The sequence below is a fragment of the Cyrtonyx montezumae genome, unplaced genomic scaffold (assembly GCF_038088225.1).
Source record: "Cyrtonyx montezumae isolate F1298 unplaced genomic scaffold, pur_monq_1.0 scaffold_29, whole genome shotgun sequence".
Lineage (NCBI taxonomy): Eukaryota > Metazoa > Chordata > Aves > Galliformes > Odontophoridae > Cyrtonyx > Cyrtonyx montezumae.
This window is the reverse complement of record NW_027072033.1, coordinates 3,083,839-3,101,143: the sequence shown is the minus strand read 5'-3', so window position 1 is coordinate 3,101,143 and position 17,305 is coordinate 3,083,839. Positions and strand designations below refer to the sequence as shown.

General features: G+C 40.1%; 1 protein-coding gene across 2 annotated transcripts in view; it reads right to left on the bottom strand.

Moving 5' to 3' along the window:
• TJP2 (tight junction protein 2) overlaps positions 1 to 13,826 on the bottom strand; it is a 47,156-nt gene extending 33,330 nt beyond the window's left edge. The window contains exon 1 of one of the 2 annotated variants that reach the window (XM_065740601.1): positions 13,619 to 13,826. Coding sequence is in view for 1 of the 2 variants with exons in the window: in XM_065740600.1 (XP_065596672.1) it covers positions 5,357 to 5,419 (63 nt within the window). In the remaining variant the exon portion in view is untranslated. Of the gene's footprint in view, positions 1 to 5,356; positions 5,467 to 13,618 lie in introns of those variants that run through there. The other variant, XM_065740600.1, reaches the window with a different exon arrangement.
• Between the last annotated feature and the right edge of the window lie 3,479 nt (positions 13,827 to 17,305).

The following is a 17,305-nucleotide window of genomic DNA, read 5'->3' as shown; positions in this document are numbered from 1 at the left end:
ACTTCAGATTTTTCTCCCCACTAAGATACCTAGTTTCCTTTTTCTAACTCTTATTAACAGAAGAATGATGCATCATAGTCTTATAGGCATTTTACTTTTCTTACTGTAGTGTTACTGTAGCAGTGGAGTCATATTTGGTCACATTCACTTTTTTTTTTGTCTGATAGAAATGAACACTACTAAGGTTCTGTACAGTGCAGAAGTTTCAGATAGTATGTACATCTTGTTTGTTAGCCAGTTCTTACAGAGTTACTAATTTAATTAATCAGTATACCAAAAAACCATTGTTATTCTTGTTTCAAAGCAGATTCTTACTTTCCTATTATTCCAAATCTCAAAAAGATTTTCACAGTTGTTTCCTAGTGCTACTGCCTGGATCTATCCTTTTTTCTTTCCTTCAGCCACCTTACCCCTGGATCCTAAAAGCCTTAGGCAGTCCACCTCTCCCCCTTTCAAGATGACTCAAGAGCTTACTCAGTCACACCAGAAAGCGATGCTGAAGTTCACTCCTAAACTTTAACATATCTTCCACATATCCAACATGAGTCCGAAATCTTTGCAAAAGGAGTTCAGTATATTTTATGTTATGCATTTTATGTATTTTAAGAATTTAGGTTTATAAATCCCAACACTCCTCCAAGCACATATGGAACAATACAGAACGAGCAGTCAAAAAGCATTTGTTTTCATCGCAGGCTGCTCCTCAAACATCAATTACATCAATTAGGATGAGGTGATAGGTTAAGCCAGCTATATCCACTTCGCAAATCACATTCAGAATCCCTCTGCTCACAAAGCAGCTTCCTCCTCAGGACCTCCTAAGGACTACAGCTGCCTTGTCAAACACTAATGGTAAACAAAAATACTGCCCTTAACTCTGCATATTCTGGGCCACCAGTAAGTAGTCTTTCATCCCACACAAAACTGCATTACAGCGAAACTCACCACATACCTGATCACACTGAAAAAAAAAAACACCTTGAGATAAGAAAGCAATACAGGGAAAGTTGAAAATGGAAACATTTCAGGTATTTTCCATTCCTCTTCCCCAGTCCTTTGGCAAGGGAGGATGTGAAGCTGAAGCGTAACATGCAGTAGAACATGACTTCAGTAACATCTTAACACACTGACAATATGAACATTAAAACACTTCAAACTTCGGTAGAAATTATTCCATCAGGATTTATAACAGTATTTAACCAATAAACAACTTCAAAAAGGTGAGGGAGGGAGGAAGAGTGTAAAGTCAAGCACCTCTTCTTTTCTTTCATATTCAGACAGCAACTTCTGCTTGATTTGCTCCCAAAGCACTAATCTGAGTTCATTTGCAGCCATTCGTACTCCAGTTGAAAGGATGCCAGCAAAAGAATTTGAAACTGCAATCCTCAATGCAATCTCTCAGCTCAGTCAACACATATCCACCCATGTAACGTCAGTGTAAGAAAGTTCAGGCATCTGCCCACGTGTTAAAAGAAACCAAACTGTCTTGCTGCTACAGAATAGTGCTGTTTCCATTGCACTGCACACTGTAGTTCACAAAGGATAAACTGATCAGAACGGAATCAGGTGAGTGATGGGGCAAATCCTAATCCTCACTTCAACAACTACTAGTGTCTCACGGGCTTTGAAAGAACAAGGAAAGAAAGAAAGAAAAAAGAAAATCCTGCACATGAGGAAATCATGTGTCTTGGATGGAGCTTTTCTTACTGATTCTAATTATCATCTAGAACATAGCTCAGTTTAACAGCAATTTCACTTCCAGCCAAGATTCAAAACAGAGTTTTCTTCTTGCAGTTTGATCTACTGAAAACAATAATTCATACCCAAGGGCTTTCTAACACACCAGGCAAAAGCAAACCATGATGAAGTGTTAATGCTTCTTACTAACCTCTTTAGAAATATATATAAAATATATATGTACCTGTCTATGAGCAAACAAACTTTACAAGAAGACCAGAAAAACAAAATCCATTATTGGAACCATTGTGACCCAGGAGCTTGAAGTTTATCCTTACTGCTGAAGAAGGTGTTAGGAAAGTATTTGCTAGCATCTACAAGGCAAAGCAAGAAAAAACACTTAAAAGGAGTGGAAAATTAAGTCAAATTAGTATAAGAGGCAGAGAAGTTTGTTGATAAAAAGTCTTAATAAATGAAATGGTACTGTTTAACACCACAATTCTGTTAAAAATAGAAAGGCATCACAATAACGTATCAAAGGAAAACCCACACAGAGAATTTCAAATCTCCTACCTAAAGCATCCCTGCATGTCAGAACAGATAAGGACAGATCTCTCATAAACCCAAGGGCCCTCAAATTCTGATTTACCAGCAGTATTCTGATACAGGATTTTCCACATTTAATCAAAAACTTGACAACTGTGTCCTGAGGCACATGAAGAAAGCCACCCCATCTACTTCTTCCATCTTAAATATTCTTATACTTCAAGTTTACTGGGCACTGCTTATGAACAGGTGGGGGAGTGTAACTGCCAAAGCAGAAGAGAGAGCAACAGCAGCTTTGGGAAATGCCAGAATGAATCCATCTGCAATCAACACTCTGTCCATAAAAGCATGACCCCAGGCCTTTTGCAGGTTGACCTCCAATAATACACCAGCCACAATGAGGTGAAGCACACACAAGAATTACACAGCTCAGTTAGCAACTGAAGAGAGTTCCCGCTGAAGTACAGGGTCATGAACAACATCACCACCTTTGATGCCAGACAGCAAAACACTTTCAGGAAATCTGAAGTTCTGGAAAATAAAAATCTAATGCCAAACTTAGCCAGGTCCTCAGACAAAAAAATGGTAGTGCAGACTTGCACAGAAATAGGAGTCCTGATGGCATCCTTTAAGGAATGTGCACACACACTGACCAACCAAAAATGCTTAAAAGTTGTTTAAAAATATTCTCACATGACTCTACAAATAGAGGAATCAAAACTACTGACCAGTTTTCTGCTTCTGGAACACAAAACTACAAATAATAATTAAAAAAAAAACAACAGTAAATTGTTATTCATTCTGCCATGCAGCTCTGCAGAAAGCCTCTGAAATACTGGACAGAAGAATCCTCGGCCATGACTACTGGAAGAAATGCACATTATCCAGCAGAATTTTGCAGTTCTTGGACATAAAAAGAAGTGCAATCAGTGCCAAGCACTGACCCTGGCAGCAAGCTTTGCAACTATGTCAAAAGCCAACAATTTGTCTCAGAATGCTGTGTTTGTGAGGCTTGGAATGACAAGTCTATCTGGACACCCTGCTCTGTCTCCAAAAAGCTCACATGGACAATCTGAAACGCCTTCCCATCATGTACAAGGTATTCATGTGCAAAGGAAACACATGTTAGGATGAATACTTATTTTAGGAGATTGAGTAAATTATAGAAAGGGGCATAATTTCTTAGTTGCATAACTTTAGGTTACAACTGGGGTTTTGCAAAGCTTTCTTTTTTGGATATTCTATTTTGTTTATGTTGTTTTGTTTAAAAAAAAAAAAAAGACATTTATCTAAATAACAATTATGAAATACTCAGCGCTGTTCATCAACTCTGGACTAGACTCCACCACCAGAGTATATAAAGATGCTGCTCTCTGCTTAATGGGGCATGACAGAAATCACAAACACACACCTTGGAAGCTGCTGCTGATCACCTGTCTACAGAATTAATTGCTAGCACTGCAGGCCTTGAAAGACTTTCATCTTTATTTTAATTTTCAAGTTACTGGATTGAGCTGCCTGGAGTGTTAATGAAGGTGTACCCCCTAATGTTTATTAAGTTAGACGATACCTCATTCTTACACAATATCAAGAGTAATTGTGTTTAAGTATTAGGTTCCACTGAATCATCCAGCTAAAGATACATTCAGGAATATAACTCTGTCTTTAGGTGGTACTCGTCTGTGATCACACATCATACAAAATTCTTGGGGACTTCTGCATTGATGGCAAGAAATACAGTTGCAAAATACGAAGTGATTTTACAATAGTTTACATTTTAAACACAGCTCTGAATTCCACTGTATCACTGGGCTTACACACTACATCCAGTTGACATCATTTGAATAGAAAAGCTCTGTAGCATCAGTTACGCTAGGTTCCAAAGAAAATACTGCAACTTAGTACTTACTGGTACACAAAGGACTCTAAAACTGTTTTGAGTGTCAGCTGAATCCACATGTGTCTTACAATTCCAATAACCACAAGCTGTGAAAAACAGAATTCCTAGAACTGAAGTCATAAACTTCATATTGTCTGAATAGCATCATTAAAAAACAAACAACAACAACAAAAACAGAAAATCATAGCTATCATATCTCACCAGATCATTTTTCTGTCTTTTCTGTAAAATACTGAACAGCCTTCTTTATAAAAGAAACAGATGAGTTGACTTCAATAACTGTAATGTAAGGAACACAGTCACTGGGGAAGTCACACTGATAACTTGCCCCTACCAACATTCAGTACGCATAAGAAACATTAGCTTTCCCACCGTCTCAAGCAGTAAGTGGGAAGGAAGATGAGCCCAAGTTCCCTTTTCTGTTCACACAGATGTTGCCACAGAATTCACAGCCAATATGGCCTACTTCCAAACACTCAAGGGCAACACAAAAGGAACCTGCATTTTACCCATTTCATTCCTAGTTCTTCACGTGAAAGGCAAAACTTAAAACAGTTGGAGGAAACCCCATAGACTTCACTAAGGACAAGTGTGCAGTCCACATTACAGGGAAAAAAAAATAACACGCAAAACACAACAAAACACCAACACATTCTCTTTCCTTTTTCCTTTTTCCTTTTCCTTTCCTTTCCCTTTCCCTTCCTCTTCCAATTCCTTCCCCATTAAAGAAGAGCAAGTTTGTAGTACAAAAAGGGAAATAAACTAATCAAGACAAAAAATGTTTGTTATCAAGAGGATTCCAGCAGCACTGATGAAACCAAAGATCTCTGTCATTGGAGGTAAAGGGAAGAAAACTTTTAGCACAGCCTACCAATCCATCGCAAGCTACTGAAATACACTGCAAGTCTCCCGCGTTGGGACAGTTCTATTTGTTAAGCAGGGTGACCATTAACTTAATCCTACAGATAATTCCAACAATAACCCTGTAAAGTGTTCATCTGTAAATACAAATCTCCACAACCACAGCAGCTCAGCATCAGCGTCTTGGACCTCCTCACCGCATCCTCCTGAGACGCCTGCGAGGCAAGGCACCAACCGAGCGGCATGGGGACCGAGGTCTCTCTGAGCCGGACCGCACGGTTACCGACACACCACAGAGTGGGCTTCAAGCCACGGACGCGCGCTCCCCGCAGCCCAGCGCCCGCCCCGGGGTCGCGGGGAGAGGCTACTGACCTGCTCCGCCTCCCCCGCGGGCCCTGGCGGTTCGCTGCCGGCGGAGCCCTGCGTGGCTCCCATAGTAACATCGCCTCTCGGGCGCTAACGGCCGGACTGCCGCGCTTCTCCCTCAGCCGCCCCGGAAGGGCCGCACGGAGCCCGATCCTAGGGAGGGGAGGCGGCGGGGGTGGCCGGAGCCCCGCAAGGACAAAGGCGGCAGTGAGGAGCCCCCACAGAGACACTTTGTCCCGCCGCCCGCAGCCCTGCACAGCCAATCCGGCTGTGGAGGCCCCGGGGAGGCGAGGAGACATTATCATTCGCCCAGGGATGAAAAGAATTGTTATTCTCCGTTTACAAAAATATTTCTTGTCTTCTTGCCCTTGGCAGCGGCCAGAAGCTGACGCCTGTCACGGGATAAAGCAGGGAGATGCCCTGGGCGGGATCTCTGAGAGCAGTACGGGGCTGTGGGATGGCACCCGCTGCATCACCCGACAGAAGGGCAGCCAACTCCTCTGCCTCCTCGGTCTGTGTGCTGTCGTCAGAAGGAACGGCCACGCACACCTGACGACTTCCCAAGCCCTCAGCCTCCATCAGGTGCCTTCCTGACACCTGGCAGGATTCCCACTTCTGTCTCCATCTCACTTAATTCAGAGTTAATTCAATTAATTCAGAGGCCGAGATGGCCATCTTGGTTCTGAGGCCATCACTACACAGCAGTGCTGCAAAGGTGACCATATTGGCAGGGTCTTGAGGAACTGACAGGGCACAAAAAGCACAAAAAAGCAGACTGGCAGAAGTTCAACCACATGCTTGTGTTAAACAAAGTTTTGTGTTCCCAGGGTTGTGTTATGTGGGGTTGATGAGTCAATACTGGAATCTTCTATTGGAAGGAAGAAATACAGAATGAAGAGGAACTGTCAGGGAAGAACTTTCCTAAGCCATAGCATTTAAAAAAGAATGCAATCAGCATGTTACTTTGTATGGCTTACTCTTAAATTTGGAGAGAAAAAGTCAGAAAAATGCCAAACCATGAACTTTCATCTCATTCCTCCCCACAGTTTTATAAGGCAGTGACTCCATCCAACATTTGTTGCAATACTAGAAGCTTGGCATACAACAAAACTTCAAGACCACAAAGAAAAATGAAGCACAGAAACCAGCGTCCTCATATAAATGGTGTTTTGTAGATTGAGATACTAGAATAGCATCTGGCCTCAACAGCTATATGAGGCACAGCAGGGCAAGGCAAACCAGCTGCCATGCTAGCCAGCGCTGAGCACTTCTGCGCTTTTCTGAAATTGAAGACAACCTTCCAAGGAGATAGCACAGTCTGGGAATATCAGCACATGACACTGTGCCGCTACTTCAGTAGAGAAAGCCACTGCCCAGTACTCACCTCCCTGAGAAGACAGGACATAGGGAAAGCAATACAGGCTATGTTTTGCATTGCTAAGATAGAGGATATGAGGCAATAGTTTTAAAAGCAAGAATAACTTGATTTTTAGCCTCAGAGCAGTGTTTTTTTCTTTATTTTCTTTTTTTTTCTCCTTTCTCAAGAGCAGTTGCCAGACAAAGTGAAACAAAGGGAAAGGAGAAGCAATCAGATCCCTACTAATGCATTCTCTTAATGCAGAGATATTAAGTTTGTGGCTGCAAAACGTAGAGAACCACCCTTCTGCAACCACCTCCTTCCCAAAGGCTCTGGCAGAGGATGAAGAGCCATCATTCCCAACATACCCTTTTGATGCAACCTTCTGCAGAATATAGGCAGCACCTGTCCAAGCAATCTAAGCCTACCCCATGCAAGACAGAGGATTACTTCTCATTCCAAGCAAGAACTGTGATCTGGCCTGAAGCCTCATTTAAGTTAGTTTTGTGACTTTGTCAAAGCCACATGGTGTTATCACTAACTCTGAGCTTATCAGAATATGCTTCCTTGAGCTATGAGGCTGCAGCCAAGGTTAACACACTTAGCTAGGCTGAGGTAAATGCAGCACAAATGCAGGAACTGACCACAGTCATGCAAGCAATACAGACTTGGTTTTAATTCTTTAACACAAGTCATCACCTAGGAAGCGCCTATCAGTTTATTTCCACTTGCTTTCCTGTAATATCAGATGGAAAACAATTCATTTGGGCTATTAAGAATATTTCCTATATTTCTCCATAAAAGCACAGTGGGCACATACTTTTTCTACTTTTTTATTTTTTTTATTTTTTTCAAACTGAACAGCTACTCTGCCACAACAGGCAGATAACTGTCAACCTGAAAACCTGAGCTATGATTCCTGATGCTAAGGCTCACACTTGAGTTTGGCAAAGTTTCCAGATGCTCATAACCATGTGACAGACTGATGAGACAATCAGTGCAATAACAATTTACTGGTTACTCACCCTGCAGTTAACCTGCAGAGAACAGACTTCAGGGTCTTTTGGGGGTATTGTCTTGCCTTTAATCAAGCTATCACCCCAACACAGATACGTTGTTGGGCCTTAAGAGGGAAGGATGCTGTCAATGAAACCAGAAGTGGAAAAATAAAGTATGACTGGTTGCTAGTCCAGTGACAAGAGCTGCAGGAACATCTCTAGCATCATAAGATATAGGATTCCTACAGGAAAAGGAGGGTAGGTAACTAAGGTACCCAATTCACATCTATTTCATTAGAGGATAGCATTCCTATTGTCCTGTATTGCAAGCTGTAGGGAAAAAAATGAGAAAATAAATAAACAAATAAAAGAACTTCCTGAATCTACAACTCACACAAGCACATCTTTTAAGTGTATAACACAGAAGACCAGCAGTCTTGCCAAAACTTGCCTGGGACAGCAGCAAAGCAGAAGAGGGGCCAGAGACCCAGAATGATGATCTGTTCTGTCTGTGCAGATCTCTGAATATGCAAGAGTGAATGTCTAGAGGAAGGGCTGCCTTCACTTTTTACTCTCTCCCTTTGAAATGGAAGACCCAGGTACAAATGAAGCCAGTCTTCCAAAGGATACTGTTTCAAGGAGATTAAAGGCTGGTTACCAGTATCACGTCAAAATCATAAGAATTGGGCCAAAAATGTGCAGCTCTGTCCTCGTAAGTGCTTAGGAACAGCTGTTCTGCATGTGCAGTAACTGTACAAAGCAGTATTACATTCAGGGATTTCATGAAATGCTATGTAGATGTTCAGAGATTTTATGATGATCTTTTGTGGAATGACTTATCATAATTAACTCTGTAAGACACATGCATGCAAATTATTTCCACTGATCACATTTCCCATTGAGACTTCCAGCTTAAGTAATCAAGGCAGACATCGTTTGCCACAGTCCATGCAGATTAGTAAGAGATCACTTGCTGCAGCTTGAGTCATGCAAAACCTAAGATGTATTCCATAAATTATCTAATGCTACTGTGAATGCATTTGTTGTGCTGCTTCCAGCACCAGCAGAGGCAACATCCATTTAACATTACGCTATGGGATGCAAATTTAAACACATAGCTGCCTCTCATGCTTACTCCTGCCCACTGAGCAAGACTGTTCATCAATTTGCCTGCAGCACAGTGTTGTGATGCAGGTGCTCTCTGCTCCTTCATGCCCATCCACACCTCTAATCATGCCTTTTAGCTAGTTCCTCTGACAATCACGCCTATTTAGTTATTTCTTAAGTGATGAAGTTTAACACTTATAGTGCTAAACAGCACTAGTAACTTTACAGAACTGGAAACTGATTTCAGTAAGAGGTGCTGGGAATGTAGGTTGCTAGTCCAGCTGTTGAACTGTCTGAATACACACAACAGTTTTGCTTTTGTTTCCAAGCAAGTGTTCATGATCTTCTGATGAAAAGCACTGTAGAAGTTTCTAAAAATACCACAATGCTAAACAGCCTTTCCCCTTTCCCTTCCAATCTCTTTAGACTGCTTTTTGTCATCAGCCTGCAAAATTACACAAATCAGTCAGCCCAGTCCTACTTAAATGATTCATAAATCCAATTATGTCTGCTTCTTTATATAGCGAGCTAGGCCCGAACAGATTCAACCTTCAGGATTAGAGGATGTGTAGGTAGCTGACCTCTGACTCTCTAACTGCTCACAGCATACATATGGTTCAAACACACAGCTCTAAACTGCAGTGAAGGCACATGAATGACACAGTAATCTTAATCTGTCTTGAAGGCATTGGAAAAGCTACAAACACTCTCTTTAACAGCTGTTGCTGTGCGTAGAAGTGAATCCAATGGAGGACCACCAAGATGGTGAGGACTGGAGCACTGATCCTGCAACAGGAGGCTTGGAGAAAAGGATACTGTGAAGGCACCTAACAGCAGCCCACAGACACTGACAAGAGGAGATCAAAGAGATGCAGCCAGCATCCTAGCATAGTGGGAGGATAGGAGATGATGGAAAAAAGCTCAAACAAATGAGGTTCAGAATAGATCTAAGGAGAATTTGTTTTTCTACAAATTGGAGAATTTGTTTTTCTACAAATTGGAGAATGGAAATAGCCACGGACCCAGAGAAGCTCTACTGTCTCTGACCTTCAAGCTTTCTGAACCCCAGATGGGTAAATGCCTAAGCAACCCAGTGACTTTGGGCTGGTGAAGAAGCTGGGCTTGAAACGTCCTCAGGTTCCTTTCCTCATGAATGATTTCATTGTTTCTGAGCTACTGCATGACTCAAGTGCCAGTGCCAGCTTAAAGCAGGGCAACACATTCATCATCTCAATCCTTGTCTACACTTCCAAAACACAGCTTATGATAAACTGCAAAAAGATTTTGATACACAGCTTGTAGAGTCTGGAATATTGGCCTGAAAGGATGCACAAATACACATGCTCAAAAGCATGTTCAAAAGCAGTAATTCCTCATCTGTTAATTTAGAAAGCAAAGGTTTCCCTGTAAGAAACACAGCCCAGCATAAATGTATCCCATACTTGTATATTTTTGTGAGATAATAACCAGTACAAACCCCTGCGACTTTTATTTATTTATTTGTTTACAACCTACACCTACAGATTTAGATATTTCACATCATAGACATTTCCTATCAACAGAATTTAAAAGATATTGTTAGATTTGGAGGGTGAAGCTGCACAATCCTAAGCCAATTAATTTCCAATTCACAAAAGTAGGGAAGAATGTATTGTGACAGACGTTGTTATGTGATGAACAGCTTAGGAAAAACACTACAGAAATTAACAGTAAGAAGGATAGCAATATATAGCATATTTTTCCTCAATAGTTTTGAATCTTTTTGGTCATCAATCTAGCAGATCTCACACAAACATTTCAGAGATTTATTCTCCTGAAAGACAGCAAGACACTGCTTGTTTGATGTTGCTACATCTTTGCAAAGAATGTATGAATTAGTATACACATTAGCATAGAGACACATAGCATCTCCATACCCTTTTATTTTTTGATAAATAAAATAAAAAACAAAAGAGCAGCACGGGAACAAGCTGAAGCATTTGATAACAAGCAGTAAGAAAAAATGAGTGGAGAGAATAAATAAATATAGCCTCTATTCTAAACACATCTGTATCTGCAGTGTTTTAAACTGCATGGCACCACCGTGAAAAGTACACTGATAACCAAATGAAACAGTGGGACATAATTTAGAGTGTGAGACATGGATTTAGCAATGACTCTACCTGAAATCTTTTCTCTCATGATAAAGACAATTCACCAGTAGAGTAAGCAAAATTAAAACAGCTTCCTCTAGGGCATGCACTTTCACTTCTATTAATTTTAGAATCCATAAAAACTTATTAAAAAAAAAAAAAGTTATTTAAAAGAAATCTCAACAAGATTGCACTCTTTTCTCCTCAAACATATGTGAAAGTGCTTATCAACACTCAAAAGGACCTCTTCATCACATTGAACTTGTCAATTTCATGGAGAAGGAGTGACATGAGCACATCCTGGTTGAATACTCATTTTGCTTACATCTCAGTCATTCCTCTCTCCTTCGTGTTTCTTGACTACTTGCAAAGCAGTGAAACAGTCTTCTGCATTTAGCAATCTGTTTGCCCTCCCTCATAATCAGTCAAGTCCTTACAATATCAAAAACTTTACCACGGTAATCAATTCTCACAGCACAAATTAATTAAGACAGCGCAGTAAAGAAAACAAAGATCCCATTCTCGTGGAGGTCATTACACTTATTTAGAACATAACAAAAGAATATGGAGAATGCACAAAATGTAACGTATGTATAACATTCTTGTTTGTTTTTTTTTCCTAATGCAGAGGTTATTTAAAAAACAAAGCTCCAGAAAGCAGTTCTTCAGCCAAATTAGTCCTTTCAGAGTGCTAAATGTCTGCCTCAAAGTTCTGCCTCTTCCTATCTTATTTATACTGGCAAACATCCTGCTGAGGAGTCTGTAAAGAAACAAAGCAGTTCTGCAGCCTTATTCAGTAATAGCAGGGCCCCACCTTAGGGTACTGTGCCTACTTCTGGGTGCTGCTCTTCAGGAAATATTAAAACTGCCTGCTGAGAATGCAAGGGAGAATAGACAGCACAGCCATCTGAGAGAAAGCAGATAGACACAGCCACCTTAATCATACACTTGCCAGTCCCACAGTTCTTGGTAGGTCTCAAGTTGGGTGGCTAGACCTAACTTCTGAAGCATTTTTTTCAGTGTGCATCTTTTCTTAGTAAGTGACCCTGGAATTCTGCTCCGAGTTGTACTTGCTAGTACCCAAATTTCCTGATATAAGGTTTGCATACCATACCACGTGAAAGTTTTTCATCTCAAGGAAATATTGCTAGAGTCTCCTAGAGAGCCCAAATGAGACATTTCTGCCTGTCTACACTTCACTGAAATTCTCACACCATATTCTCTGCCACACAGCTTCCGATGAAAACAGGGTTTGCTTGTTTGATATTTTATATAATTACATTTTATTTCTTTCTTGGTCTTTTTATTATGTCTTTAGAGTCTCATTAGCTTTGGTCAAACATGAGGGCTGCTCTGAAAGTACTGCCTCCTGTTTGATTACGTCATCAGAGGTGGATGTTGGTGGAAAGGTAGAGAGGCTGATCCTTCCTACCAGAATTCTGTAACATGCTGTTGCCACGTGACAGATGCCAACAGAGGGGCACTCTGACAGAACAGCATCCAACACAGAAGTTCAGATGAGGCAAAAGTTTGTCACTAAATTCCACCACGCAGAAAAAATGGCACCCAGTATATTCACTGACACTTTCTGACACAGCTATGGAGACCAAACAGTGGATGTAAGCACAGTGAAGCAGTGGATGGTGCATTTCAGCAGTGTCAGTGAAAGACAAACCACGATCCATACAGCCATGCAGGCTTTTCTTATGAGTGTGCTGTGCAGGCTTTTGTTAATCACAAGCAAAAATGCACGGCTAATGGTGGTGACTATGTTGAAAAATAAAGATATACAGTTGCTTTATCAAACAGTGTTGCTGTACTCTTTGTATCTGTTGCAGTTTCCAAGGCTATAAAATAGAAGGCATTACTTTCAGAGTAACCTATGTATATAAAAAATTAAGCAGCGTAACTGATACTCACTCTCTGAATAAATTACTAAACCACCTATAGCTATCCATCTCTCAACAGTGAAAACTAAGTCAATTCGTAGTTTTGCAATACCAGCCTAAAGATCATTTGCTCTCTTAAAATTGTCATCTGGCAATGACTTGGAAAAAACTAAGCACACTTTTCATATTCTCTCTGAAAGCACTTGAGAAAAGGTTTCAATTGCAAGGTTAAGATGCCAAAAGGATTATATTTACCTTGATGATGTACTATACAAAAATATGCAGCAAAACAACTCTCTCTGTGTGTGGCTATTTTGTTTCTCAGGACTCTGTACTGAGTCACTAAGCAATTCCCATTAATTCTACCCTTTGTGCTTCAAGTAATTTATTTATTCCCAAACACATGCTGAATATTTATATCTTCTGAAGACGTCACCATAGAATAAACCCATTCTTTAAGAATGTTTAGCAGAAATGAACTAGTCCAGGCCTGTGCATGATTATTTGCATAATTTTAGCACAGTATTGAGTTCACTGCACAAGTCTCTCCTCCTCAGTCCTGTTACACATCATCAAGCAGTCAGTAAGCGTGCATATATTCATTCTAAGTCACTAGAGAAATCCAGAAAAACAAGTTCTGTTCCAGTGTATTACTCTGTTGAGTACAGCTTCATAAAACTTTTCAAAAACATAGCTCTAAGAATGAATGCTATAGGTAGCACACAACAAAAAATTCATCATTTCAAACGAATGAGTGGTTCTAACCAACGTAACTTGACCAGTACCTTGTGAGGAATGTTGATTTTTGAGAGTTTTGGTCTGTTTGCAGTGAAATACTTCGCACGTGATGTACAGCTGTGCTCCCAGTCCCACTCACAAGGAGACGGCAGTGCAGTAGTTTGTTCCCTGAAAAATAAAGTCTCGTTTCAGTTATGTACAGTCACAACAGAGTGATCGAAAGCCTGGGACAGCTAGATCCTTGAGATAAAGAAGATTTAAACTATATTTTCCTGGTTAGGGCATGCTTTCACTTCCCTAGGAGTCAGGTTGAAACAGTGCTCAAATAAAGGAGACAGCCACCAATATTTACATTTGCAGGAGTGCTACAAACTTCAAATCAAGCAGTAACTCCCATCAAACAACTGCACAGGCCTGCACACAAGGGAAAAAGGCATTTTTGCAAGCAAAATAAGGTACAAAGAAGCACGTTTATTTTCCTCTTGTTGCTCTTGTACTCTCCACAAGGCATTGTGGCTTTTGATTTTGACTTAGCCTGACTATACAGAGTTAAACTAGTAACAACATTCTATCTTGAGCATAACCTCAGTAAGAACAAATACCTATATTTCAGTTCCTACATCTGGTAATTTAACAGCTCCACCTGCCAGCTGCAACCTCACTGCCTACTCCTTCCCTGCTCAGGACGGCTCAGCTGGCCTCCATTAACCTCCTTTAGCACAAGCAGTATTTTAGCTTCCATTCACCATCTGTTAGAGTGCTCCTCCTCTCCCAACCCCTTGTCGTAGCCCTTCATTATCCTGGTAGGAGAACAGAAAAATGAATGGTTTGACTGCAGTGAAGGGCAAGCTTTTAACAGAAATACAAAGTCACTCATTAGAACTTTTTCCCCCCTCAATACTTCTTGATTGTCTTAATTCCTCTCAAAGAGAAGATTTCTAAAGTGTCCCACTGTCAAAGATGCAGTCAGACTTGCCTAAAGATGTTGACTTGCAAATATGTTGAGTGGCTGTTTGTTTGTTTGCTTTAAGTAATTTCTTTGTGTTATTTTTAGGTTAACATTCCCTAGCTACTTCTGGATAGCGGGAAAGCTATAAGAAAGAAACACTGAAATCATTCTGCAGAACTTCTCAATTATCTCTGCAAGTCTACACACAAGATATGTCAATAAAATGTACGGCACCTACTTTTCCCCTGAGTACAATCAAAACGAGCTCCTAAATTCAAAAGAGGACACTCCAAACTTCTAAGATTTTTTTAAGATACATTTAGTCTCATTAACTTCTTCAAAACTTCACAAATACAACCACCTGCTCAGAGTTTACACTGTGAAGATAAAATATCATTGTCCCTCTCTTCTGACTATTCCAGCATGAAAACATCTTTCTCAGAAAAGAAAAAGGTACTTTTTTTTTTTTTTTTTAACAAGGTAGGATTTCCTGAAGCCACAGAACAAAACAGTACTTAGTATAGATTTCTATTATCAACAAAGAGCGAGAAGATCTATGCATTACAAACAAGCAACAGCGTTAGTGTTCCAGTCTTCATAGTTCCAGGCTGTATGCAGATACTCTTTTGGAAGCAGCAGGAAAGTTACACAAGAAAGCTGAAATCACATCACCATTAATGTCATAATTTGACACCATGCGGAGACGTCCATAATTATGAAAATCCATTTGTCACAGAAATCACATCACCATTCCAAGTAAAAATGGAAATAGGAAAATATGTTTTCTAATGCCTTTGACATGGAAATGCAAACAATTGCCTTAGCAAAATAATATATTTTCCTTTCAAAACTTTTAGGTGATAGCATTGGAGCTGGCACCATACTCTAACGTTAATTTTAACCTTAGGTGATAATTAAGTGTAGTAAAGGAGGAAGTTAGGAATGCATCTGAATGCGCATAGTGAGCAGTTATCAGATGAGGACCTCTACACTAATACATTCAGTATGAGCTTTGATAAACCGTTTCATGATGTGAATTTTCACACGCACACTTTTAAAATGCCTATTTTGACTTTTTCTGATGTGAACCTGACAGAAGTTGAGCAATAATATGACGATAACAAACTGAGTTATTGATTTATTCCTATTGCACAGAGTAAGCTGTCTGCAACCATAAAAAGATCAGTGTTTTTCTTTCTTGAACTTGTTTAACTCTGCAGCAATTACTGATTACCAGTCTTTAGCTTCCTGAAAGACTGAATGAAAATATAGCAGGATCCCTATCACAGTCCAACAACAACAGGTTTTCTGCTTTTGAGGAGCAGTCAGAATACCAAATCCAGACGTAAGCCAAATACATCTTAAACAGCTTGGAAATCCAAATGTATACAACAATTATATCAACTAAACCTCCCAGCAAAAGAAGGGAGATGCCTGATTAAGAACGCTGGAAAGAAAAACAGAGATTAACAGGATACTGTATTGTCTTTTTTATAGTGATGCTCAGCAGTAGATGAAAGCTAAGCAGCTGCATGCTTGAGTCACAAAATAAAAAATAAAGAATGCTGCCGTTAGTTCCATTTTTGGACTGCTTCTTTTGAGCTGTGTCTCTGGGCAAACAAGACCCCTTGAAAACAAAGAGGAATTCTTTAAGAATATACCATCGCTTTCCAGTGCATTTCCTCAACGTATTGAGAGCAATCATATAAACCTTTTGTCAACATATAAAGAGTGGATGCAAAATTCAAAGAGATTGGCTTGTAGATAACATATGTGAAACAATCAAAGGAAGTCACAGTCTTCATCCCATGCCAAATACACTGTACTAAGAATCCCCTTTAACAGGCAAATTTTAACAACAAAAAGCCCAACTATTCTTGAAAACAATATCAGAACCATAGGAACAACTTGCAGAATTTATGTTGGTATGTCTGGAAACTGTTGGCACTGATGTACTTGCTAGACTACTTGTTATGGGCTTGGTGATACAACTGAGAAATCATCTTGTGTTTCGGGTTGGAGTTGTTTTCACTGTCACTGTCACGAGTAGAGGAAGTGCTCTTGTGGAAAAAATTATAGAATAAGCATGCATCAGTCATAGATTAATATTCTTATTTTAATTCAATCTTCTCTTTGAAGTCTTGCTTGCACAAAACTATCCCAAACCAGTAGAAATGTGCCTCATCATTACTCTTGAACAAAAGCCTCCTACATTCCGTGCTGTGTCTTAAACAAAGCAACATTTTAACACAAAACAAGGTGAAGGACCAGAAGGGCTATGAAGATGCCAGTCAATTGCAGCTACTTGTAGAGGGGGGTGGGCTAGAAAAATAATCAATGTCCTTTTCATGCTATTAATTTTTGAGGGAAACACTGATGAACAAGGGTTTCTGAAACCTAGTACTGAGCTGAGTGGCAGAAGAAAGCTCCCTGCTTTGCTTTTAAACAAAACAGAATGCTCTGCCTTTCATAGTTTGAATATTTAATAGTCTTTGCTGATTTATCTTTTAACAACCAAACCTTTACTTCAGGAAAACAGTTCCTAGGTATGAGGAACTCTTGCTTCACAGCAGAGAAGGAAAGATGTGGAAAACTGCTTCTCTTTTCCACTTTTAGCAACTGTTAGTTCTCCCATGGATAAGAGTATACATTTTCTCAAAAAGGGCAGTGGGGTGAGTGGATGGACACACACATAGCAGATTTGGCAGTAAAAGCTGCAAATATAGAACAGCAACTATTTTTCATTCTGTTCTGGAGCATATTCTTCACTTAGGAATAACACCTT